The sequence below is a fragment of the Chlamydotis macqueenii genome, chromosome 8 (genome assembly GCF_036417535.1).
Source record: "Chlamydotis macqueenii isolate bChlMac1 chromosome 8, bChlMac1.mat, whole genome shotgun sequence".
Classification (NCBI taxonomy): Eukaryota; Metazoa; Chordata; class Aves; order Otidiformes; family Otididae; genus Chlamydotis; species Chlamydotis macqueenii.
Window position 1 is genome coordinate 11,661,552 of NC_141563.1, and position 27,725 is coordinate 11,689,276.

The 27,725-nt window shown below is 43.3% G+C and overlaps 1 protein-coding gene and 1 non-coding gene across 6 annotated transcripts in view; both read right to left on the reverse strand.

Annotated features, from left to right (window-relative positions):
• Positions 1-267: 267 nt before the first annotated feature.
• The window catches only part of COP1 (COP1 E3 ubiquitin ligase), a 127,221-nt gene continuing 99,763 nt past the window's right edge, over positions 268-27,725 (reverse strand). For all 5 annotated transcript variants that reach the window (XM_086753765.1, XM_086753764.1, XM_086753763.1 and 2 more), the window contains 2 exons: positions 3,540-3,584; positions 268-1,383 (listed from right to left, as the gene is read on the reverse strand). In XM_086753765.1, coding sequence (XP_086609891.1) covers positions 1,366-1,383; positions 3,540-3,584 — 63 coding nt within the window. In that variant the 3' untranslated portion in view covers positions 268-1,365. The remainder of the gene's footprint in view (positions 1,384-3,539; positions 3,585-27,725) is intronic.
• Positions 19,035-19,173, reverse strand: LOC147599924 (small Cajal body-specific RNA 3). The gene has a single exon (XR_015259304.1).

Sequence of the window (27,725 nt, forward strand, 5' to 3'; positions counted from 1 at the left end):
AGCCTCAGAGGCACGAGGGAGACTTGTACTACAATGAATGAATGCAGAGAGATTCTGTTTGCAAACCGAAACACCTCCTACAGGTATCACTGTATACATTGCACCTTTGCCACCCGCAGCTAGGAGAAGATGCTACGCCCACCAATTCCACTTTCAAGCTTAACGAGTTCTGGCAGCAATCCTGACAGCTCAGCATGACTGCTACTCATGAAGACTGCACCTTCTTACCCCCCCTCCCAACTATCCTGCCAACAAAGCAATGACGACTCTTAGCATCATGGTTTATTCCCCCTCCATATGTACAATTAAGTGTATGCATGACCATTAAAAATAAGGCTACTTATATCATGGCTCTGAAACACATTACAAACCAACTCCATCCCCTCCCTTATTACAACATTCCATGGTGCGCAGAGAGGGGCAAACGCAACCAGACCACATGGGTGATGCAGTGGTGCAGGGCTTTGGTAACTGGATCTAGAAGCTTCCTCCTCTAGCTGAGATAGTCAAACACAGCCAGGACTCGGGGCAGAGATCGTTATCCCACAACATCTTGGCGAGGTCAGTCCAGGTCGCAGGCAGTTGCAGGTCACCTCGTCTCAGCATGCTGCTGGTGGCAGGCAGCAGAGAGGCCCAGGCTCATGTGGATGGAAGGACAACTTACTCCTCTCCTTTGGAGCTGCCCCCTCAGGTCAAGGCAGGGGCATAAGGAGAGGAGGAAGGGGAAGCTGCCCTTCTCTTGATGACCAGAGGACTTCAGTCTCCAGAGGTGTCAACCTGGGTGACATTTCTCAACATTTAATGCATCTAAAAAAAAATAAATCAAAGGAACAACTAAATCATAATGTTACAGGATCTCAAAGCAGATTGCTTGTGTGTCCAGGTAAGGCTTAGAGACTTTCTTTTCCCAATGGGGATGAAGGAACAGTCCAGATGAAAGTAACTGGAGATGTGCAACTGAGGACAGCCCTGTGTGGTCCTGTAAGCTCCCTTTTCCCAAGTAAATCTGTTGCCATACGCAACAAGAGACAATCTTCCAGCTTCAGCTTGTGGCTCAATAAAATTTATTATTCCTTTTTGTTTTTATTTAAAAGAATTTGTTTTCCTATCATAAAAATTAGACAACCATACCACCACCATCAGCAGCAGCAAAGTCTGTGGAGTAAATGTTGATGGCAGACAGTTCACTGGTGTTTCCAGTGTCTCAAAGTGTCCTACAAAGTCCATAAATGGAAAAAACCCAAACATGATGGTTTTGGGGAGGAACATCAAGGTGGTTTTGGTTTCTCGTCCCGCTGAAGATCCCAGATGAATACCGTAGCAAGTCAGCTGGACCAAGTACCTCATGCCTTGAGAGAAAACCCTTCATACCAGCTCCAGTACCTGATTAGTAGGGAAGACGAGACATTTAGAATAGCAATTTATGACATTCATTACCTCCTACATCAGCAAATAGATCACTAGGACAGGACTGGCCCTTCTGTCTCCACCCCTTACTCTTTATTCACCAGCATGCAATATCATCACACAAATAGGATAAGCACTTGGCAGGGATCCCAATTTTGATGTCTGCCTTGCGCTAGGATAAATTACGACATGAAGCAAAACCATCCACAGTTGTCTCATTTCCACTCATCCCAATTAACCAGCTCTTGGAAATCTTGTAATGGAGACCAGAGATTTTGTCCTCCCAACTGTCTGTGCTCACATTTCCCTTGTCCATGCTAAGATGGTGCAGCAGCTTCTGAAGGCACGGTCTGGAGACAGCAGAAGAAAAGTGACTATGAGGGCTCGCACGAGCTGTATTAACCTGGCTTGGTTTTACCTGGAGCAGGTTACCCAGAGAAGCTGCGGATGCCCCATCATTGGAAGTGTTCAAAGTCAGTTTGGACAAGGCTTAGAGCAACCAGATTGAGTGAAAGATGTCCTTGCCCATGGCAGAGACGTCAGACTAGATGATCTTTAAGGTCCTTTCCAACTCAAACCATTCTACGATTCTGTACTGGGGAAAGCTCTAGAGGTTTAGCCCGTGGGTACTGTCTGGCATGGCATCTACCCCCAGACTGGAGCGAGCTGTGCAAACCCAGTCTGTTCCCAGACCATCTCACCTTCCCTCTGTGTGCTGCCAAGGGCAAATGGAAGTACCAGCGTTCTGACAGCCCTGGCGTTTTGTACATTTCTCTCTCCACCTTCTCTCATTAACAAGCAAAGTGCATGAGCAAAACCTCTCTTCTCTAATCACTCTCCTGTTGCTACTGCATTCACTTGAAGATATCAAAAGCACCTGTACATTTTGCCTATTTTACTAAGAAGGAAGTGACCAAAGTAAGGAGCAACCAATTCCACAGCCTGCTAAATAATTGCCTACAAACAAGAAGCTACAGCACCACACACTGCAAGAGCAGGAGTAACCAGGCCACTTGTGGCCTAAAGAAGAGGGGGGAAAAAAAAAAAAATCATGACACGCAGTGAAACACAGACCACTTGGGTCTACCCCCATTCCTGCTTTTTTTTGTGATTCTTCCAGGACCGTTCAGACCAGCAACTCCAGTCTGGCTCCAGAGAGCTTCTATTGACACAGGCCCGTGAGGGGGAACCAGGATGAGGACTTCAGCTTTACGAGAGCGACAATCCAGTGTTTAACTTTGCAAACAGCAAGTAAATCTCTTTATCAGCACCTACAAAAAGCTGCCAGGGCTCTGGGCTAGAACTTTACGGTGTTAACCACCAAGCCTCAAAAACATGGTGGAGGTCAACCCTGCTGCGTACAATTTGGGATGGCATTAGACCCGGGGTTCTCCAGAAGACCAGCACCAGCATTGTACCAGCCTGGGTACTGGTTTTGCTTGGCTGTCTGATAGACACATAAAGGACAAAGCCTTTTGCATGTTACTTGACATTTCACAGGTAGAAATACGGTGAACACACACTCTGGAATACTTTTAATTCAAGTGCTGAAAATCAGGCAATACACTGGCTTCTTTTGCAGAGGGAAGGCTGTTGCTTTCACAAAAGCCCGCGCTGGCAGCTGCTGTTACAGCCAGTTTGGGCACCAGGAGTAAGCAAAGAGAGGGAGCTGCCCTGCTTATTTCAAACGCTGCTCCAGCCAGCTGCACATCAGGAGCTCAGCTTTCAGCTCTGCTGCACCCCACATTGACGGCAGCAGCCAGAGGACGGGCTCTGGTTAAGCCCCCCAAGTTGACGTGCAGCCTCCGCTGCCACAAGGCCCAGCGTGAGCCTGGGGAGATGTCTGAGCCAGACCCCCACGCTACCAGGACCCCAAGGAGCGGTGGAGGGACAGCGGGTACCGGATGGCTTCCAGCCGCTCTTCTCCAACTTGCTTTAACTCCGTTTCATTGCTGGTGCACTGTCGACTTGCTCCCCATGTGCCAGAGGCAAATACATCATTTAAATTACAAACTTCTACAGCTGGGATGACCTCCTCTAATGGCTTCTCCTGGCTGTACGGTTTCTCTGACCTTGCTCTTCACTAACAACAGGTTCAAGCGTTTAAGGGGGAGATTCATGAAGTAACTTACCTTAATTGTACCCTGACTGTTAGCAGCAATCAGCACATTGGACTCCTGGAAAAAAGGAAGAGGCACGATCACTTTCTGTCATTGCTTTTTTTTTTTTTCCAGCAGAGAAGCAGCAGTTGTTTTTATCTTAAACATTAGACGTATATCTAATTTCAAAGGGACTTTTCCCATTTCCAAGATGCTTTTGAGGCTAGAAGTCTTTATAAAAGTTGTATTACCTTGAAGAATTAAAAAGCAATAATCTTTAGTGCTCGTACAGAGCTTTAAATCTCCAAAGCAATTTACAAACATGAATTAATCCTCACAGCCTCCCTGTGAAGTGGGCAAATAATAATAGTAATTTTCATCTTTCGGCAGCATATGGACAAAGGTCTCCAGCACCCTAACTAAACCGACTAATCACCATGACAAAACCCGTCCAACTCCGAGGCCGCGCAACTTCTCCCACAGCCAAGAGGTTTCAGATAAATAAAACAAAGAGGAGAAGAGATTAGAGAGCAATAGCAGATACATTCAGTTTGGAAGGGAAGGTAAACAGAGAGGGCTGCAGTCCTGCTTTATTTAGAAAGGCAGCATCTATTTACCTCCTGCCAATTGATAGGGTTGCCTTTAGAGATATCCTGGTTGTCTGCAAATTAATGGTCTGCTGCATCAGTCAGGCAACCCCCAGGCAAAAACTGGGTGCCAGCCACAGACAGGAGACAGCCTCTGCCCTTCAAACCACACTCCTGATGCAACCAGCAAGCGCAGACACCCCCTGCCAAACCAAGATAATTCAGTGGAAAATCCAAAACAGCCAATAAACGTAAGCACAGAAGTGCTGGGGCACTGGCAACAGCCCTGGAGATGCTGAGGTTGAACCACTGCTCCCAGACTGGTGTCCCGCATCTGTCCTTGCACCAGCAATTGTAACGCACACTGCCAAACCGCCCGCCACGAACTGTTTTTCTCTAAAGACAGCTGACATCTTTTCTCAGACACATTTTTCAATTTCTCTCACTGCTGCTATCCATCTCCAGACAAACTTGCCATAAAGATTCCATCACTTAACGTGTGCATTTTTAATAAACTCGGTGACTAGAATACACCCTGCTCCAAAGGGAGCCGAAAGCCAGCTCGACCCAGCCCCAAGAGGGTTGCACGCTGCCTTGCCATGAGGTTTGGGACTTTGCACAGCCACCAGCTTTGAAGCAAAGGGAGAAAAATCCTTTTCAAAGCAAAAGCCCGCTTATCAGGTAAGAGTAGCCTTGTGGTGGACCACTGGGCTAATTGTTATAGATAGATTTGTTCATCCCGGGTACAATCATTAGGGGATTAGTTAAGAATCCTGATATTATCTCACCAACAATCCTCCAAAGTCAAAGCTCCTGAAAAGGAAGTATATCCTCGAAGGAAGCATATACTCCAATTCCCATCAATTTGGTGGCTAAGAGTCTAATCCTGTGAATCACTTAGCTTCTGGTTAACAGCACTAGAATCAAAACCCACTGGGGGGGAATGTAGATAGAAATGTGATTTGGGGACTAAGACAAGGGACTGAGAGACCCGATAGGATTTTGGGGGCAAGGAGGAGGCACCAGTAGCGATCTAGTGTGCAGTGGAAGAGACCTGAACTCCTGAGTACAGATGATCCAGGGTTTGAATGATTCCTGTTTGCACTGTGAGTGATTGGTAATTCATCCTGCTGCTGCAGTCTGCTGGGGTACCACTGTAAATGAACTCTGGTTCAATGAACAGTTTTACCTGCTAAATAAAATAAAAACGCCAGAGGGTAATACAGTCTCACTCCCTTGTTCTTCAGAAGTCACTGTTTTGTTGTTTTTTTTTTCAGCAGGGTCTGAGCTAATCACTGCTCTGCTGCTTTCATCCACAACCATGAGACGCAAACAGGAGCAGACAGCAGCAAAATTAGCACCAAATCTGTCATCGAACAAACAGTGACTCGCTTGTTAAGGCACTCTGGCACTGCTTCCCCGGCAGCCCAGCTAAGTAACTTGTTTTTAATCCTCTAAAGAAACAATTATCTTCTTTTCACGTTGCCTGTAAAACAGCCAATATATTCTATATGTTAAACACCAAAGTCGTGAAATTGCTTAGATCTGTAGGTTTGTAACTTGAGAGCTGTGTACATGTTGAACCAATCTTTTTGCTAGGACATACATGAACGGAGTCATCATGTCCTCAAAAGATAACCACCATGACCACTTACCTGGCAGAATACCTATTTCCCCTACCACGCCACTATGAGCATCTGTATCTCTCAGGCATGAAAAATAGAGTATCACTATCCATTGTGGTTGCATGTTCCACTTTACCATAATCACTTGGTGTTTCTATGCAGGGCAAGAAGGTTGAAAGGCTGGCCTTCCCCATCCCTCCCAAATTTGTTGTCTCCAGGAGCCAGAAATTCCCTAAGCAGAGGCAGAGAGTATATGCTGGAGATCCACCCAAACCGAGTAGTCCTCCTCTGAAGAAATCAGTGATTAAGATGAATCTCCTACGCATGCACCTCCTCCTATGGGTGGTTAGCACCTGTAGCCCTTCTTAACAAGAGAGGCAGAAGGTGCCAGCTGCCTTTGCTAAAACAAAATTGAAGAAAAAAAATGAACAAACACAACAAAAATGAAGAGATGAGGGTTTACTGTTTGGTCAGCAACAGCATTTTGTTCCATGTGGTTGCTAGTCTCAAGTATTACTGCATTCTGGTGGAAAGCCACTGACTGTGTAACCTGCTGAAATGTGGCAACCTCTCCTCTGCAGATCAGAAGCGATCTGTGGAGACGCGGTGCGGAGCACCCGGGTCCCCTGCGATGAGATAACAGGGCATCTCAACGAGCCAGGGACAGCCACAAAATCGACAAGACACAGCTTAAGAGTTTTGGTCCTGTTAAATCAATAGAAAAGAGCACAGCTCAAGTACGCATCTCCTTGTCCCTCAGCATTACATACAAATTTAGAAAGATTAACTGACAAACACAGGTGCACCTCAGGACTCACGTCAACACTAACACAGGGTGTGGGTCCAGAACAGCTCTAGGATGCTGCAGGGCTGAAGTCCTGTGCAAGACTTATGAACAGTCCTCCACATATGCCAACTTTTTCCTTGACTGCAGTGACAGCATTATGGGTAGTCTAAAGGACAGTTCCTTGACACTGGGAAGGATTTGACTCCACCACAAATCTTTGTTGCTGCCTACAGACTGGACGCATATCCACATGGAGGTAGGCATTATTCAAAATGACATAAATCAGTCTTGTGAGCAAAGACAGGCCAGACAGAAGCACCTCTGTCCTGAACTTGACATCCCCTTCTAGACATGGCACTGGATGAACATGACTGGTCCACCCACGGGAACTTATGAGCATTTACCCTTGGGATTTGAAGGGACTTTCATTGATTGCACCAAAAGAAGAAATTTCTGCAATACATTCTTGATGGCAAAGAAAAACAAAATCAAATTTAGGACTTGCCTGAGTAGATGAGATACCTGCTACATTCATCATTCGAAAAAATTATTCACCTGGTGACAGCTGGGTTTTGAAACACGCTGATTTCCTTCCCTCCTAGATGAGCCCTGTATTTGGACAGCCCTGGGGAAGCAATTTGTACAGGGAAGGAAGGGAGGAGAAGAAAAGTCTGGCTGACTGCTGGCATTCATGCAAGAGCAGTCGGCATTAAGAGACTCAGAAATGCTCTGGATGTTTTGTGAAGCTTGAGGAAACTCAGCTGAACAACTGAAAATTTTAAGAGCTGCTTCAGTGTGATAGGGAGTAAAAGACAGCTGAGGCTGTAGCTCCTCCACTTCTTTGTACAAGAAAACATTGGTGGGGGTGGCTAAATGGAAGTCACCCCAGATGGACAAGTGTTAAAACCACCCACACATCTCCTTGGAGGGACACACACTGATATTCAAGTGGACTTAACTCTATGGGGGCAAGCTAAAGCTCCAGACAGACCCTCTAGCTAAGCTATAAACGCATCCTCCCAGGAACTGCAAAGCTCACCTCTCATCCCTCTTCACTAATGAAGAGCCACTGCGCACACCTGCCCACAGCCACAGTACTCCAGGAGCTAAGCGCCTCTCTCGCCAGTGGGCTTGTGCAAAATCACAGCCAAGTATTTTATCACCTTCCTTTCCTGACACAAAATAGAGAGCCTGTCCCAAAGGGGCTCAAAACAGGGGAGATGAGCACAAATCACTCACTATTTTTTCCCTTCAATATAATAATTTGTGAGACCATTCCTCCTCCATTATCCCACATATGTATCAATTCTTAAAGTGAAATTCAGAAGTTTGCACCATCCAGGGCAAGTTTCCCAGAAGGAAAAACTGGAACATGGTCTACACAAGAGGAGGAGCCTGGACGCCGACTTTGAAACATCTCAGTACCCCCTGTTGGGAGTGAAACTGTGAATCAGAACATTTATGTGTGAACATAACCTACACTTTCATAGTTTGTAAACGTGGTAGTTTTGCAAAAGCCAGTCTTCCCAGGAACATAGTCAGAGTACTTGAAGGCTGGAAACCGCAGTGACAAGACTAACCTTGAAATAAACTTACCCAACTGCGTTTCCTGCAAGGCTCACGCTGAGAAAGGAAAAAAAGTTTGGCTAAAGGAAAAATGGAACAATGTGGACTTCTTACTTTTACACTCTCCCCTACCTTCTACAGGTAACAGCAATAACACAATGGGCTGAAATTGTTCCTTAGGAGGATCATTAAGATGCAAGATGTGGCTCCAAATTGTATGTGCACGTGTTCACGTGATGGACTGGAAATCCTATTTGGGACTTTCACAGTATTATGGATAATTACAGACCATGAAGTTTATGCCTCTGTTATCCCCCCTTTTTTGCCCAAATAAAGCGTATTTGCCTCAAACCTCCAGCACCATTGTCATTGAGGTAAGCGTGAATTTTCTGGATTTTCAGCTAGGTTTTTTCTACAGATTCACAGTTAGGATTCTTAAAGATCTCATTTTAAATTAACAACTTCTCACCTTCCCACCCCAGCAGACGTTTTTGCTAGCGAATGGCTGGTTTGTCAGCAATTCTCTTTCAAGCAGACGGACTCGCTGCCAGCAGACCCTGAACACTTACTCAGAGGAGCTGGAGCCTAATTAAGCAAAGCTGTTGATACAATGGGAAAGTATACTGGGTGAGAAAGCTCACACTCCAGTGGCCATTGTCTCATGTTATTTATAGGCAGAATAAAAGTATATAGTTGAACTAAATCTAGTGCTGTTTGTACAGAAAGCCCTTTAAGTAAAGCTACTCAGTCCTTACTGAAGATGGCAACTATTACTCAGGTGCTGGCTTGCAGGACTGAGCTGCAAACCGTCTGCAAGACATTTCACGGAAACTTTTCCCATTGACATCTCACGCAAAGTCTTTTCATACATCAATATATGTGAAAGCCGTTCCCCAACAGACCACTACTGCTTGTCTGCTCTTCATCTTGTAATTAGCAGATTCTAACGGCTTCTCATTCCAATTTCCCAGAGACCTGGTTATTTTCTTGTTGTATGACTCAAGTCAGCTTTTGTTTTTGCAAGAAAATTACTAATTCTAATCTAGGAAACACAATGAACCTCCAGCATACAAAAATCAAAGAGCTTTTTAAAAGCTAAACCGCTAGATTAGATCTCCTCCCAGCAGGACAACGTGCTGCACATGGAATTTTATTTTCTTTTTTCCATTGTTGCAATACAATTGTTATCTATGAAGTGGTCCACAACCCTCTGTCTCCCTGTGTGCCAGAATTTACTTTATATGCCATCACACTCACCTAACATTAAACCCTTCTGAACAATTATAAGGGAATATTATCTATACTGTGAACATCAGGCCAAAGAAGAAATTAATCAGTTCCTTAAACCCAGTACTTCTTTAAAGAACAAGGTCTTACATACAAAAGAAGTCGTACCAAGAAATTTCAGGAGCAGCAACACCCAACTCTTTAGGTTTTAAACCTGGAACAGAACACGCATACCTAAACCATGTCTTTTAATCCTTAGAAACTGTATTTTTATCTCATTCTTAAGGTAATTCCTTTGTACATACAAAGATAAAGCTTCTATAATCTTATCAGGGCCCAAAAAAAAAAGAGGAACAACTCAATATATCTGAGAAAGGTCTCATCTGTGCTTCTGTCTAGATCCAGCTGCAAAGACACAATTTTTTGGGGTTTTTATGTTTACAAATGCTATACAATTACACCCGCACAGCAGAGTATAGATATTTTCTTAACACATTTACACACAGATTTATGGATGACAGCGCTCCTTCGGCTCACTTTCTATACACGGACTTGCCCACAATCATATGCACACGCATATAGTTTCTTCTCACGTAGGAATTCACGGACACACTATAAAGGGGAAAAAGCTTTCAAACAAATTAGTGTTTTCATCATCCTACATCACACAGCTTGCAGCTTCCGCACAAGATGAAGCGCGTCTCGCTAGGAAACACTCGCAGATGGAAATTCGCCATTTCCTTGAATCCCTCCCCTCATTTTTCTGCAATTTGACTTTAACCTCTGTACTAGGGATGCTTTTATCAAAGTTCTCTGACATTTCCACATCTGGTATTTTCTAATCACTACTCTCAATACATGAATATATCCCTCCTTCCTGCTCCCTGAAGAAGCAGTCTTCTCATTTTTGGATTTTACACTTAAAGTATTTTTCTACTCCTATTCAGACCAAACTTGGCACAAGATGATGCTGTAGAAGCTTATTTGCTAGCATGTATACCCAGGTCTCTGTATTCACAGCACATGGGTGCTCAGAGGAAAACACTCCCAGGCTTGCTCCAATGACACACTCAAATAAGTAGTAAGCTATCTCTCAGTCAAGTGAGAAATCACTTTTTCTTAGCATGACCTTTCTTTTCAGCATGTAGCTCTCAAGAAAACAGGATCAACAAGGCAATTGAAGACCAGGCTAGAAGAAAATAGAAGTACGGACGTGTACAGTGCTGCGGACAGGCACCAATTTTGCTCGTTTCTACACTGTCTTCTGATGTTCAAGATGGAAACAGAGGCCAACGAGACTTATGGGAAGAGGGCAAAGAAAGCTCTGCAAAGGCAGGAGAGCCAGTCAGCAAAGCTCACCCCAGGAACTGTTGATATATTACAGGCCACTGCCTTTGTAATTTAGTTGTTCTGAAGCAAAACTGGTTTTGATGAGCTCCTAATTTATTTAGAACTCAAGATGAGAGTAACTTGTCAGACACTTATTATTCTGCATCTACTGCAAAGTGAAGTACAGAACTCTAACAGCTATTGTACCCGCCATCAGGCAAGGTAGGGAGACATATGTTCAAACCAAATTATGTTGATATTAACCTGCCTCCCCCAAAGAGGAAGTCGTCTCCTCTATGTCCTCTATGTGTCGGAATATTGAGCTCCACTGCCCATCTATCTGTGACAAGGTCTCTAAAGCTACTTGTTCCTATGGTCATATATCCTGGTATTTCAGACGCTCCCCGTAAACAATATGCTCAAGGCCTTGAACAAAAGTGGCAGCAGTATATAAATATAGCTTGCAATAAGCCTGCAGAAAATGTATATATAAACATGCAACACATTAGCATTGATATTGCAAAACCACGGGAAATGGTTAGGCATTAGTTTAGTGAAAACAGCTTTTAGCATCTATATTCTCTTAACACTCAAAGTCCCCAAATATTCCTTCGGCAAATCTACACAATGCAATGCTTACATTGCTCGACAACTGCACCGCCCAAGATCTGCATTTCTCCTGCTGATACATTTTCCTCCTTTCTCTTCTGCTGTTTGTGGCAGTCAGTCATTACATCATGCTGGAGGTGATGAATTTAATCTCTCCCTAGCCAAGGTCATGCCGCCCTGCCCATCACACTGTACGTGGCAAAGCCAAGCCCCGAGGTGCTATCATTACTATCGCTATGCTTCTGTTCCAAACCCTCATCAGAAATAAAATGTGTGATCTGAAGAAATGGCCACCAATCTGCATGAGACTATTCAGAAGTGTGACCTAAATCTGGTAGTTTTAGATTTTGATTTTGTGCAGACCAATAGCAAACCATCAGGGATGGGAGCTGTAAACAGAAATCAGTAGAACGTGAAAAGCCTTTTCAGCTTAAGCTACCCTGAATTACACAGACAAGCAATCCACACTACAGGCACAGCCTACCACGAGTGCTACACAGCCCAGTCCTGAAGCACAGCAAGAACCACCACTTCCAGTTGCTGCACTGGGAAGGAATGGATGCTGGCAGGAAACTCCTGAGATGCTAAAAGACATCCTTTTCTGCACGGCCCAGCTCCTCAGCCCTTTTTAATTTACAACACACTCCTTGCCCTACTGTGAAGGGCAAACTCCAATTTGTTTAAGCTATGCTTCATGTTTAATTGGTTCTCCCATGCCTTTTTCGCACTCGTGTTTCTCCCATCCCTCTTAACTCTTCTATTTTTCTTCCTTTTCCTTTTTGCTAAGTCAGTGCTTTCTCTTCCAGCTCAACTGTATCCAACACTCCTCAATTGCTCAGTTCCCTCTTTTAAATCTTCTTCACACTTGAATCAGCAACTCCCTGTTTGTGCAAGAACGCTTTCATCTTTCCCAGACCATCTGTCCCATATCCTTCAGGGCTTTTGTATTTTGAGATCACTGTCCCCTGCACGGCATCTCTCTTCAAAACTCTACTTTCAGCACTCCTTTCTTGAGTTTGAACTGCCTCTTCTACAGCACCGCGTTCATCTTCCCATCTCCTTCTCCCTCCCCTCCCTTGTGAATCCACCTTTGAAAATCCTGCTTACAGAACAGCTTCCTTTTCTTTCCAGCCCTTTTGCCTCCAACACGCTAGCACCATCACCGATGTGCACATCTTCCTCAGGTTCAGAAAGGGAATAGACGATGGTTAACCTTCCTCTCTGGTCCCAGTATCCAATCAACCAACTGAAGCTGCTCCTAGAGGCCTTCTCTTCTCAGCTCTGTAACTCTAGGTCCCTGAACTCATTACTGCACTAGGATAACACATACGTTCCTCAGGTCCCTGCCTGGGCTGTCAACTACAGCTTATTCCCACATCTGCCTAGACAGAAGCAAGAGGACAGAAGGATATAAGGCGACAGAAGCTTTATGGTTAGAGAGTGAAATACCAGGTTATTTTGTGAGAACAAACCACTGATGGGCCAGGAGCTTTCAACAGGAGAAGGTGATCCACATCAGCAGCATTGCAGACACATGTATGCCTCAGATATCCCTCCCTTCATGCTTTTTCCTGATCCACAAAAGGTAATGCTGCACGTTAGTTGCCATGCTGAACCAGAGCACATTCCTCCAAAGGCTGACAAATGGTTTCCAAGTTGGGCCAAGTGAGATCCCCTGCTAGGTGACATCTCCTGTGCTCTATGAAGCTCAGTGCACCGCTGATGCTGCCAGTGGCTTTCCTGGGCAAGGCACTGGAGTTTGGATCCAGCTGGTCCGGCTCCCGCTTCTCTTCCTCTCCCAGTGCCATTAGTTTCAGTCTCTAAACAGCTGAATGATACAGGCTTACAACTAACCCAACCACCTTGATGTTAATATTTTAAATTATTAAGCCTTACTTCTCTAATACCAATAAATCATTTATATGTGCACATTTTAATTAACAATCCAATCAGTAAAAACAACTTAGCATTTGCACAGCACATTTTATCAGAGGAACCAAAGACACTTTACAACATTAATTAAGTGTAACAAATGCCCTGGTGAATTAGTCAAGTATTATCCTTCTTTGACATGTGGGGAAACCGAGGCAACACACTCGGTGGATTTGCTCAAGGTTAATCCAGATGTTCACAATGAGGCACTGAAGAGAAAAAGCAGGGAGAAATACCACCAGGATTTAACCCTCCTAATACGCATTCCTTTTCTGAACTGCAGTATTTACTTATTTGCTGATGAGACACCTGTTCCAGCTGCGTTCTTCTCCCAAACAGACTAGGGGCACAAACCACCGCTATCAAGCCTGATAAAAATCAACCCTAAACTGCAACTGCTGCCAGGTGAGACGGGACATACAGGGTCCAACGTAATACCCAGCCAAGGGTTTTGAAGAACCCTTAACGCCACTTTCCACCCCACAGTTCATACCTATGCACACATCTAAGTTCATGAGATCCAGGACACTTACCTAGCAGTCATAGGTCCTAGACCTACATCAGCGTCTGGTATTTCCCAATTGGTCCAACAACTCCTCCAGCCATAGGGGAGTTTCACAGCAGGCTGCCACGCCAGGAGCATGGGAGAACAGCAAGAAATTCTTGAATGATACTGACTATGCTCACAATATTCTGAACAGTTATAGGCCTTGGAAAGTATCAGGAGCCCCAATATCCTCTCTTCTACAAGCCCATAGTTTAACCAGTCTTTCAAGCCACATAGAGCCCATCCTGCGGTCTCCTCCTCCCTCCCCGCACCCAGGAGATGACCCTCACAGGGGTCCCAGACAATGGTGGCACTCACACAGCCGTGGCAGCTCTGTTTGAGGATGTGCTCCTCTGTGCCCTCAGCGTACAGTTCTACATCCTGCAGTTTTGTTTGCTTCCCCCATTTGGTGTAGGAAAACATTGGTTCCTGGGACTGAGGCTATAGCAGACAGTCAGATTTGCCCAAACTGCCAGGGATGTTTTTTTGATAGTACCTGGCAGCCATCTAGAATTCAGTCCAACAGCCCATATTGGGCAAGCCCAGGCTTGTTTTTGCCAAAAATAATGAATTCTGCTCTGCATGTAAATTACATGCTGTGGAAACACTTTAGGTTTCCCAGTTTCGACGTGATGAAATGTTTCAGACTCAGATGATGTCTACTGTCAGTCCCTTTAACCCAAGTGCGTGCCTTGGGTTAAAGCTGGATACATTTTCAGAAGTTTTCACTGAAACAAAGAGGAGCTCATCTCCCCCCATCTTTGGCAACTGGATGTCTATGATTAAGGGATCTCAGTATTGATATAAAAATCTCTCTCATGATGGTAGGATGCAGAGCCTTCCTTCTCCAAGCAGAATGATGTAAAAAGCATTGCTTACATGAGGGTAGTCACAAAATTACCAGTTCCTGCACAGCTCCCAGTCTGAGACAGGATGTGCAGAAAATTAAATAACACAGAATTCACCTAATTAAAGCAAAAAGTTTGAATAATATTAAGGTACTAAAGCTACCATAGGCTCAAGATACGATGGATAAAGCCCTGAACGAACCTCTGGAGAAGAGGTCTTCCAGCCACGTAACTGGTGGGAACACAGGCTGGTCAGTGCTAGGGGGACAGGCTGGAAAGAATAAACCTTACCAAACCCCTCACATGACACCATCTCCTCAAAGCAGAAGTGGAAGAACAATTACAGCCACAGATGGTGGCAATCAATAGAGGAGAACAGGTTAATCATAGGAGATATCAGGAATGGTGAAGGAAGCCAAACTAAGTCAGGCTGGCTGGCTCAGCAAGAGGGGAACGCTGTGGCAGGAACTCATGGAATGGCTGATGGACTAAAAAAATCAGTTTAAAACTGATAATTGATTCATACTCTGCTACTGTTAATTTTATACCGTTTGGCTGTCAACTCTTTGGGGCAGGAAGCTGTCACTTGGTGTTTTGACAACACCTAGTAAATTGGATCTCCTGCTGATTGTAGCTTCTTTGCACCGTGCTAATGAAAATCATCTCCACCTCTAAGATTGGTCTGACACAGAAATGTAAAAAAAGGTTTATGTTAAAGCAATGCGAATTCTGACATTTAATTTGTATCCTGTAACTATAATAATATCCTTTGAACATACCCATCCATTTTTAAGTGGGATCCCACCACCAAACCAAACCCAATCCCTGACACTACAGTAACACAAACCAACCAACTTTGAAAGTTCTGGACAGATGTTAAAATCCTGACTGTTTCATTAATGGGTCTTGGAATAACATTGCAGGGGGGCCTCGATATCTGGAGAAAAAAAATTAACAAATTAACCATTCTGAATGTTTTGCTCATGCCAGCTGGAAGAGAAGGATGATGGTTTTATTGCATCTGCAAGTCTTCTAATCGTGTTACTGCATGGGCCAAAAGTCTGGCAGCCATGGAAATCAAAGCCTTAATTTCTCTTTAAGCCAGGAATGGTATATTTAATAGCAACAGAACAGAGTCACAGGTCTAAGTGTCAGTACTGAGGATGCTGTCTGTGGGGGTGAAAACAACAGCATATGTAAGATGCTACACCTCCAGCCAAGGCTGCAGGCAGGGAGCGGGGGGATTACACATTTATGTTGCACGCAGAGCTACAGCAAGGGGAGGGGAAGCGAGGCACAACAGGAGAGCAAAAATATCTCATCCCTGGAAGCTGCTTCCACTCAAAGGGCTGCAGCTGCACAGTTGTAAGAGCAGAAGAGGGCAGGGTACCTGCCTCCAAGGTGGCTCAGCTTGTAGCTGCATAAGCCACTACAAGAAATTTAAGAACACACACACTCCTATATACATATATATGTTCTTATATGTTCTGTGCAACACACACATATAGAGAGAGTTGCAGAAGTGAAATCACCAGGATCTGATGAGAGAAAAAGAGACAAAATTGTTTCTTGCAGAGAAAAATTAAGGCACAAACATTAGCATGCACAGAAGCTTAATGAAATTATACCCATACTAATGCTATATATAACATACACCCACTTGGGAAAGAGGACTCTGATTTAGGGAATGAAACTTTAATTAAGGTAAAACAAAAGTTTCCATTAATCTTGAAAGAATTCTCAACCTGCTGGTCTCCTCCAACATCCAATTCAGCTAATGTTATAACAGGATCAAGCGCAGCACTACACAACTGACACCCCCTGCAACGCAGACAAGGCTGGGCAAGCTGTACCCAACCACGCGGCCTTCTCTAGCCTTGAGAAACAGGAAGCTTTCTCTCCGCAAAACACTGTTTCAAAAATGCCCTGAGTGCAATGGGCAAATATTTTCACTAGCCAGGGCATGTGTCAGAAAATTATGAAGATGTTGATAAACTTGAGATTGGCAATGAAAAATGGCTAGAGCCATTCTGATGATATTCAAAACTGTGTTTAATGTCACAAGCACATGTTTACTTGACTTGTAAGCAGATAAAATTCCAGTCATAGGTAAATCTTCTCCCTGCACATATCCAACTCATAGTGTTGTGTTAAAAAAGTTTACTGTCTTCTGTTCCTGTGGTACAGGGTTAGCACAGGGCAGCGGAGCTGGGCATTCCTCCCCCAGCCAGCAGAACTGTCTCTTCTCCTCTTCCAGCCGAGAAAAGGGTCAGAGCCAGCCTGGCTCATGGTCAGTGTGGTCTCCGTAAGTTCTTATCGTTACAGCAGTATACAAAAGTTTACTGAACTGGACTTTGAGCTGGGTCATGTCTGCAAGGCTCTTGCAAAGAGAGCTATTTTCATTTGTAAACTGAAAGCGATGCTGGAATCCCTGAAAGAATACACACTGAAGCACACGAGCCGTATTCACAGGTCAATTTTCAAAGTAAGGCCACACTGCAAAATACCAGCTTTGATTACCAAATTGTATGATTAGTATTGTAAAAGACAGTAAATTGAATTTTAATAAGGTCTGACTGTATATTAAAAGGTGAACAACTTCATTAAACAAAACCATATGAAGTACAGATGATGCATATGAGGCTGCTTCTCTGATATCTTACTACTGATGCTTTCTCCATTGTATTTATCTGGGAGGCTAAGGGACTGGGAAGAGAAGACAGCTATGACTTAAGTATTAAGAATGAGAGTACAGCTTTATAGCTTTACTACAATAAATGCAAAGCATGACATCTTCCCTACTTTGTTCCGCAGAATGAACTATTCAAGAGATAATAACGAACTCTGCATCATCTGAAGGACTCAATTGTGCTCTGCTGCCTGCTTCCCTGATCCCATCCATCTAAAACACTCCCAAATCCAGAAGGACGAGCAAAACCAGCAACAAAAATGCACCTGAGAAATCAGAAATCACTAGGTCATTCAGCTGTTGAAAAGCATTTTAGATTTAAAAACAAAGGATATTAAAAAAAACCAACAACATCTCACCAAGGACCAAGATTAAAGTCAAAAGAAAAAAATAAGATGTCTTTAGAGAAGCTCATTGATTGTGAGAGGGGGAAAAAAAAATAAAAATCCAAACTCTACACACAATTCTTATAACTAGAGGGAAATTCTCTATTCTTTTCTTCACCTTCCACTTCCCTCTCCTCAACTTGCTAATTCACCTCCCTGCACCTCACCCTCCCCTAAGGAATACCAGGAGGCAGCCTCTGAATTCTAATTGCATTTGCTATTCTACTAAATCCCATGGATTTAAATAGGCAAAATGAGCAGGACTTGCCTATCAGGCATTCTCCACAATACTAGATGAGAAGTCACCTGAAGCTCTAGATGGGCTTTCTTTTGTTTATGGCCTTTAAATAATTCAGAGAGCGGAGTTGTCAAGCTGAATCTGCAAAGCTCCCTTGACTTTGGACTTCCGCTGTTAGACTGCCTGCCTATTGTTTATAAAGACAAAAAGGGAAAACGCTAAAGGATCGTATGTCTGCCTGGAAGGGGAGTCAAAGACTAGAAGAACAAGGGCTGTCAGGACAGAAGTGAAAAAAAAACGGATGGGAAAGCAAAAGTAGGCAATAAGTGAAATACAGGTGTACCAGGAAAGCAGCAAGAGCAAATTGCCAGTTTGGTCATGCTATAAACAAACAATGCTAGCATTTTTAAACATGAAAACTCCAAATACAAATGTAACTTTAATTAGCAACTAAAAGCACAAGTTCCCAGCTATACAGATACAGTCACCTCTCCCAGCTCTGTCTCACTTCTGCAAATCAGTGACAGCCATTAGGCAGTTGGCCAGCACTTAATAATCATCCCAAACCTCAGAGAGAACAATTTCACCCTTTCTCCCTTTTTGCCTGGGCTCTTTGGGCAGACAAAGATTTACTGGGTCCTACCTGGGGACACCAGCAAACCACAGGTGATGGCCTCTGGCACCCCAGGGAGCTCGCACACTCCAAGGTGCCTTTTAGATTTTTTTTTTTTTTTTTTTATATTACTCTGGGACATGCACTGCTTTGATGAGGTTTTGCACAGTCATTTTCAGAGCTGCAAATGTGGCTTACAGCAAATGACTGTTTCTTGAAGCAGCAAGAATTGAGAGGGAAGGGAAACCTGAGGATGTGCAGCCTTGCTCTATCCATGCACATCTCTCCAACCAGAACATAATCACCTCTACAGCCAGTTTGCTAAACCTAATGACGACTTAAAAAAAAAAAAGGGCATTTAATATGAAAAACAATAACTATGAATATAGTCTTGCCTTAAACTACCATGCTGGATTAACTCTCAGCAATTACACTTAGCTCTAGATGCTGCAGACAAACCCCTGCCCAAGGGCTGTCCCCATGTGCTGGGACATCACTGCCGAGGATGCTGCAGGAGCTATCTCAGCATATGATAGGATAATACTTGTGTATGGAGGGGAACGATCCGGTTTAGTCGGCTCTCCTAAAGCAGACAGAGACCTCCACTTTGCTCTAGGAAGACTGCAATGGTGGACAAAAAAAACACATTTCTTTTGCCCATGACTGGTCCCAACTGGTCCCAGCAGCTTCCAGTCCTACAAAATGTCATGATAAACCAGCCTTTTATTACTCTGTCTTTTATCCTGGGCTTCTGACCGTATCAAATCCTAAATGAAACATGATGTACTGCATGCAAACAAGCTGAAGAAAAGGATTCAAATAATAGGAAAGTATCATTAAGGAAGTTTAACTCAGAAGGTCAAAATCATTCTAGTCAGAAGAAAGAGATGCTGCATGGGGCATGCGCACACACCCAACGGCCTTAAACGCAGCACCGACAGCTCCTTTCTTGCTCGCTTGGTGACTGCCAGCTCACAGCAGGACCTGAAGCTGCAGTGCTGTTAATAAGTCCCAGATCTCCTGGCTTTCAATGCACTCCTGAACTTCAGGGAACAGCTTGCCAAGAGTGTGTTGCCTGCCAGCGTCCCTACAGCAAGGCCATTAAACAGCAAGTTGCTTTTTAAACCTTTAAAAAAAAAAAACCAACCTTTTAAAATGTGGTATGTGCACCTGAAGTAAGTATTGCCAGCTCCCAAACGTTACTGATCACATTCTGCTCTCAGGTAGGAGTCCTGAAACAAATTGAGGAGCTGTCAAGCTCACACAGCACAGCTTGGAAATCCTTGAATTCGATGCTTCCCACTATGCTCTCTCCTTGGCCCTCTGAAAGGGAGGGTAAAAAACAGATGACATCCTTACTCCGTTCTAGGCTGTAACTGGAGATTTAGGACAACCTGACAACTCTGCATACTTCCTGCTGGAAAACAGATTAAATAAAAGACATTAATTCTTAAAAGCATGGTTTTGTTGTTAGTGTCACTGCACCAGCAGCAAGCACTCGGGGCAGGTGGCAAAGGGGAGCAGTGGATTGCGCTGTGGGTCTGCCAGACACGCTGCCTGACAGGCTTGGATAGCTGGAGCCTGAGCTTGTCCTTCTCTGGGTTCCCAAAGAGGAAACAAAGCTGCATTAAGGTACTTAATTTTCCATCGTGGCCACTCCACAAACCCAGCTGTGGCTCAGTTAATTGCAGACCTTTAAGCTGTCAGTGGCTTTTGCAGGTGGAATGAACCCTTTTTCTTATTGCATGCTAACATACTACACAGATTTAATCAATTCCATACAACATCTCCTAACAACTTTATTCCTAAAAAACTAGAAAGCATTTTACTTTCCAATGAGCCAGCAAATGAGGAAAAAGCATCCTCTACTTACAAGCAGCTCACACACACATGGTTTCTCAGCATCGCAAAAATGAAAAAGGCTTTAAATAAAGTGAGATCTGGGTAATGTTCTACATCACTGTTTAAGGACAATTCAATCATCTTTGTTCTGGATTAAAGTCTTGCTCCCGATTAATCTTAACAGAGCAAGGAATAGGAAAGCCACATCCCAGGAAGTAGGAACGATTTTATCTTTAAATCCAATTCACAAGTAAAATCATCTCTCTAACAATGGATAATTCTGCTACTGTTCAAGTTATTTTCACACAGTGGGTATAAAAAAAAATTATCTCTAGATATCTCAAATTGAAATTACTGTTTTCAACACTCCCTGTCATTTTGAAAGCATGCAAAGACTAACAATACTGTATCAAAAAGAAGAGCTCAACAATCAAGAAATCCATTAAGCTACCAATGACACTAATAGCAAAAAGGAAGTTTAAAAAGACTGAAGTATATAAAGAAAAAAATAATGTCATTTTCCTACTGGGATTATAAGAGTGAACAAAACCACTTGTGTCGTGACACAGTACCTCTGATTTTATAATATCCTTCAGCTATATAAACATTAGAATACAAACCAGACCTCTGCTGACAAAAGGTGAAGGAAGATAAATGCACACTTCTGGCATATGATTTTTTTTAGCTAATCTGCTTCGTCTTCCCTTGACTTTAGATATTCTTTCTGAAGAGATGCCACGCCTGACTTACTCCTCAGACACCACAGAGCCAAAGCTGGAGCACACAGCAGGTACCCTCTGCGTTTCTCTTGGCCTGACGATGCCTCTAGCGTTTCAGAGCAGAGATGGTGAAAAATACAGAATAAAATATAGTGCATACAAAAAAAATAAAAATAACTGTCCTCTGTCAGGACTACACATGACTTATTTCTTGTCACAGAAAACTCATCTCTATTGCATCAGCAGAAAAGCTCCTGTAAAGAGTTCATGATCATCTACTGCCCTAGCTATAGCTTCCAAGGAAGAAATAAATTATATTATAAAGAAATGGCCTATAAAAAACCCCAAAACACAAGGTACCTAAACAGTATGTGTTTGTCTGGATAAGGAGAGACAGAGACAATGGGGCTTGGCATGCATCGCATTAATTCCTTCATTAACTGATTTCTGGTGAGCTGGGCTCAAATTCCGTGTTCATATGTTATCTAAAATTAATACAGAAGCCTCTGCCCAGCCAAGAATACACTTGTCAGCATCACAAACCTACCTCAACCCTGCTCCAAAAGGAAGACAATGGAAACTTCAAATATCTACACAAAACAGAGTTTTTATAGCTCCCTTCCCAACCCCAGAACAAGTAATTCCCAGGTTCAAGAGGAACAGCAAAAGCCAAAGCTTTAGTGATTGTGGTGGAGTTACGAGGATGAGACTGTCTTTGCCCCCGCTTTCATGTTCAGACAGCTGTGTTCTCGGGGAAAAACCAAGGGGCCTTATGACAGGAAGAAGAGGAATGACTGCAGAGGATGGCCAAGAGACACGGAGAGGGTCTGAGTTTGCATTCAAAGATACACTGGGAAAGCAGCAACCCAACTGTGTCCTTCACCCTGGAACTGTTCACCTATCCAAACATTTATCCAAAAGAAATCTCTAAAGTGGTATTTTTCCTTATACAAACATCTGAGCATCAGCAGAGTGATTTTTCACAGTGTGGATCTTTGCTTACTTTTGGCAAGGTAAATATATGTATTATTCTTCAGTTCTGAAACAAAGAAAACCCACAGGCTCCAAGCGCAGGCTGCTGCCTACTAGAAGAAAAGTTTCACAAGTTGCTAACTTCTGTTTTACTTCAGATTTTCATGCATTTCCCAACCATTTAAAATTTCTTCTTTTGCATTGTCAAGTTAAGTGTGAACCTGACAAAACCAGGAAGTCGACAGCGAGATGAATCCTTTTGTACTAAATAAGGACATTTGTATTTCACTTCCAGCTCATTTTCTCTCCTGTTCTTTACTCCTGCTGGCCCAAATTTATCCTTTCAAATGCTGGAGCTAACATGCAAGTTATGAAGCAAGGCACACACAGAAGCACGCTTAGCTTCCCATTTTAATCAAGGATATTTCACTCTAAACGAGTCAAGGCATCCTCCAAGCACATCCTCCCCAGACTAGCCAGGCTTGCCAGTTATTTGGTGGTCAGAAGAAACTTGGCCAGAGCAGTCTGCTTTGCAGGTCTTTCTTGGACGAAAAAGGCAACAAGGTCTCAACTGATCAATCCAGAAACGAGGAAGAAAAAAAAAAATCATGTACACCTGATATACACTGGGAGACTCAGCTAGCAATGCTGAGCCTCTGCCAGCACAGGTAGTGAGGAGGAATGCAGCTTCTCCTCCTCCTGTTGCAGTTAATTTATGTGCTATCTGCAGATTACAGGTAAAATGAACTTTTTTTTTAATTTAATGGATCTGAACCAATCTTACTTCCCAGTATATGTAATATTGCTTATCTTCCCTCCAGTATCTCTCATTATTATAAGTAAATGGGAAACAATGCACTGTCTCATCTGCCAGCTCCCCAGGCCGCCCCAACTATGCCTCTCTGCTTAACTTATTATTCGCTTCAGACATGCTAAAGTAAAGCAAGAAAATCCAGTAGTGCACCAAACAACTCGCTTCTCTCCAGCTTTAGCACCCAGATAAAAGTTTCTGGAGTGATTATGATATACAATAACCTATAAGAGATGTCATTGTTTGAAGCAGCACTTCCCTCGCAGAAATCAAAACACCTCATGCAAGGGTGAACACAACTCCATCCAGCTGCACAACCCCAAATTTAACAATATCATTTGTCTAGAAGGTACTCATTAAATCGCTAAACGTAACTTTCCTCTCATAGTAGCTTTCCCTTCTTTAGAAAGGGCTGATTATTATAATTCTGCGTGTAGCCTATATAAAATAATTATATATCCTAATTACCTAGCCAAGTAGTTTAAATTCAGACACAAGATTGCTTTCAAAGGAGTGAGCGCCTTCACTCCGTGCACATAGCTAGCTCATCTAGCATTAGCTAGAATTAGATCAGAACAGCACCAAAAGGAATGTAATTCTTATTTAAATAGGTTAAAGGATGCAAATTCCTGTTGCTGTTGGAAAAACCAGTCTGAGCAGTTGTTTTTACAAGGGGTGTCATAAAAGCCTGAATTCTTGCTTTACCAACACGCACAACACAATTGGCATTAGGCTGGTCACAAGTTATTTGGTTTCAAAATGCTTTGAGGTTTTGTTACTGATAACAGAAGGGCAGAAAGAAAGCACGCAAAAACCTTCAGAACAGTTGCCCAAAGCCAAGCAGTAACTATATTAATGCAGAGACCTGCATAAAGTAAAGCTTTTGCAGAGAAAACCACCTGTGCATAAATGCTTCTACTTCCATTTCACCCAGAGGTTAAATTATCTGATCAAAATCTTGTGCTAGAAAGAAAAAAATCAGTTCATGTTTTTTCCACTTCATTTAGATTCTGTAAAACATTAAATCCTGCCATTAAAATTGCTTAATTAGGAGCACTAGAGCAAAAGGTTGATGTAGCTCATGAACTATTACTACTGAATGGTGGTGGCCTGGCAGGACTTGCCATCACTAGATGCACTAAAGAACAGGAGAGAAAAAAAAAAAAAAAAAAGGGACAATATTGTGAGGTTGCTTTGACTGTAATTGAAGCAGTGTCATTTGGTCAAGGGAATGAGGTTACAAATCCACCTTCAAACAGCAGTGACAGCAGACACCCAGCAGTGAGGGTTTCAAACACCCTCGGTGTGGGAATTCTGCTGCTGCATTGAAGCCGACTTCAAAGGCAGTGGTTAGCACAATGCCAACGGCTTTTCAAAACCTACTTCACTCACTCTCACTTTGCTCCTCCTGGTCTGAAACCAGAGCCCTTCTTTAGCACTGACTAAGTATGGAGAAACACAGCTTTACCTCTGCAGCTCCTCTTTTAAATGACCCCCTTCATCTGCTTCGAAATCCACTGAACACTGCCCGACTTACTGAGATTAGCTCTGAGCATTCAGACCTCATCTCACTGGCACTTTATGCCAACCAGAGACTTCAGCAGATAGAGGGCATTTCAAAGACTGGAAGAAAAAGAAAAAAAAAAAGCCAGCCTGAACCTAGCAGTGGAAAGGATAGCAAAGGCTGCTCGTGTAGGAGATGCTCTGGCTCAGAGGAGACCAGCTTTGGTTGGAGCTTGATATCAGGCAATAGACGCTGGCTCAGTACCTGCAAAACCTGCCTGGCTCCTACAATGAGTTACTGCTTTCAAGGGGCTCTGCTCCACATGCTATACATCACATACATTATAGAAACCCCAGAAAATGCTAGGGTTGAGCCTTCCTACCCAAAGGCGAGGAGCTGTGTGGGAAGAGAGAGCATCCCTGCCACCTCTAATGCCTAAGGCAATAGAGGGTGAAGTGCCCACAAGACAAAGGCACAACACTAAGAACAAGGGAAGAGAGTAGCTTACAACTCAAGATAAGTAGGTTTCCAGGCACCATCTGAAAAAAAAAAATCCCAAACCTTACAACTGTCTAATCAATTATTTAATCAGTGTCTCTAGAACCCAGCAGGATACCTATCAGAGTTCAGACCAAAGGGCTCAAGCACAGCACTGCAGAGGCTGGGTGGGAAAAGGAAAACCCACAGCTGTCAATTATTCAATTCTAAAAGCAAATGTCTCTGAATACAGATCTATTCTTTTTTCTCTCCCCACCTCAAAATAAAATATAGGTGTGACCCTGAGTATCACCCTAACACAAATAAGTTTCTAGTAAGTTGAACTCTTTGGGAGTTCAGCTTATGTGAAGGGTTACACAATACATACTGCTGCACTTCAGCTTCCACCTTGTAACATTATGGTTCAGCAGGGAGCTGGGGATGTAGTCAGGAACGAAGGCCAGGTTCCAGGTGAATTCCTGACTTGGGTTCATCTATTAAAAAAACTCATACTTGAATAAAGAATTGATGGTTACTAAAGCAGCAGAGTCCCAACAGGAGAAAAACATCCACTTACAAGTTTAACGACAGCTGCACAGAGACTTCTTTGCATGCCCAGTTCATAGCACGTATCATAGCAATACAATCTGTGATTGCATTGGAATGCTCTTTTTTAAAACCTAGGAAACAACAAGAGCCTGCTCGGACCTCTGCTTGCACCGGCAATGAACTGCAATCCATTATCTCTACAGTTGCACCATTGGGATCAGCTACTGGAACTGTACTGTCCACAGTACTCAGAGTTACGTCCACCACTGTCATTCACTTGTGCTAGGAAAGACGTGACTCTAAGGAGGACCTCACTCCTATCTGCAGCATGCTGACTGCTTCTCTTGGCATTAGAAGAAACACATTGGTAAGCAAATATCAACTGTAAAAGTCTGAAAGAGTAAATGCCGCCTTCATTCAAGAAATATGTGCGACTTTGATCTGCCTTCACTTCAAAAAAAAAAACATCAACCCCTTGGCAATTTTCTGCGATTATTCAGGAAAAAAAAAAGTCTCACCTTGCAGAAGGAGAGAGAAATTGAGTTTGCAAATGTAAACTTAAAATCAACAAAGAAGAAAAACCTGAGCCACCTACATTTCTTGGAGAAGCTATCTTAAAATAGAAACTGGAATGACAGAGTGCTGCAGTACCACAGGGGACCTGAACTTTCGGAGCCAAACAAAAGCGACGGACTCATCCCCTCTCTTCGCATTGGCGCCACAGCCAGCTGCTCTGTCTCTAGGAAAGGAAGAGTTAACGAAGGCGCTGATGTACCAACCACACAGTGATGTGCCACCCTGAGCCCTGAAACAGCAAAACAGATGGTGCAATACAGTTTCCCCACCCTCAAACACAGTAGATGCCAGGAGCATAGCAGAGGTCAGGGTTATCAGGGAATTGCTTGGCTCCCTTCACCTCTGCCCACACTTGACTGCAAGTGACTGCTCTCACTAGGAGGAAGCTCAGAGGGCATCCTGCAACCGGGCAGAGGCAATATCCAAAGAACATTTACCAATATTTTTCTTCTTCTACAGAAGACTCAAAATTAAACACTTTCTCCTAAAGCCTATCATTTGTATTATCACATTATCAAGATGGTCTTTCACATGGACCAAAGTGTCAACACACTGAGATTTCAATAGAATGCATGAACTGTGAATAATAGAGTATGATTTTTTTTTTCCCCACAAAGTTCTCTCCAGCTGGACTCCAAGGGTTGTGATGAGGAGTAAAATAGTTAGTCATCTGAGTATTTTTAAATTAATTCGACTCAGCCACAGAAAAAATAGAGCTCAAAATGAGCATTTCAAGAGATACGAGTATGAAAGCACATGAGCATATTCAGCACAAAGAAGCATACATACTGAACTTGTGACACCTTTCTACCTTGTGACACCAAGGTAGAAATTACTCTGCATATGAAAATATTTTTCAAGCAGCATAGAAAGCAATATATACAGTGTGTACTGGTATACATAAGGAACAGTAAAATCTGGATAAAGAAATATCAACCACGCATGATGTATGGAGTTCCACCTGTTTTTAACAAAGATTTGAGATTTTCAAATGAGTAAGCAAGGAATAGAGATGAAAAAGGTAGGATGGAAGATAAATGAAATATATTTATTACCTAAGGAAAGCACAAAGCTGTGAAGTGATAAAAGTAAAAAAAAAAAAAACAACTTCTTGTTTAAAGCATTGCCAAAGGCCAGAGAGCAGAGGGCATGTCAAGAGGAGTAGGAAGCCATCACACAGACAGCTGTGAGCTTCACAGCACGCATACTACAGAGCTTAGACAGCTTCCACAGGAGGGAGGAAAAATCTTTGAAGGTTTTCAGAAGGGGGAGAAAAACCAGTAGAATAAACCTGATCAAAGTTACATCTCCTTGCTTGTAAAAGTTGATCATTCTCAGCCTCCTGTAAACTGCTGTGCATTTCAAGCACGAGAGAGAAGATGAAGACCACCGCATTTCCAGGGTGAAGCGGTAGCATTGTACTGCACCAGAGAATAACCTGCAAGAATACTGGTTTGGGAGATACTGCACTCGAATGGTACTGGCCAGCCCTGTTTTGAAAGAAAGGAATGAGTCACAAAACAGCAGGCGCCCTCCCTGAAAATACTGTCATGGGTGCTACTCACACTGCTACCTGTGCCAGCATCTGGTATCAGAGGCAGGCAAGGGACAGCTTGGGTGTGATCACTTCAGGCAGGCATTTACCCTCTAAGTTTGAGATTACTACCTACATATAACTTAACCAACATCTGAACAGCTAGTTGAGGATGCTGCAAAAATAAAACACTAAATTGAAGCTGGAAGTCAAAATTCTCACCAATTTTGAGACTTTAAAATTTCAGCAGCC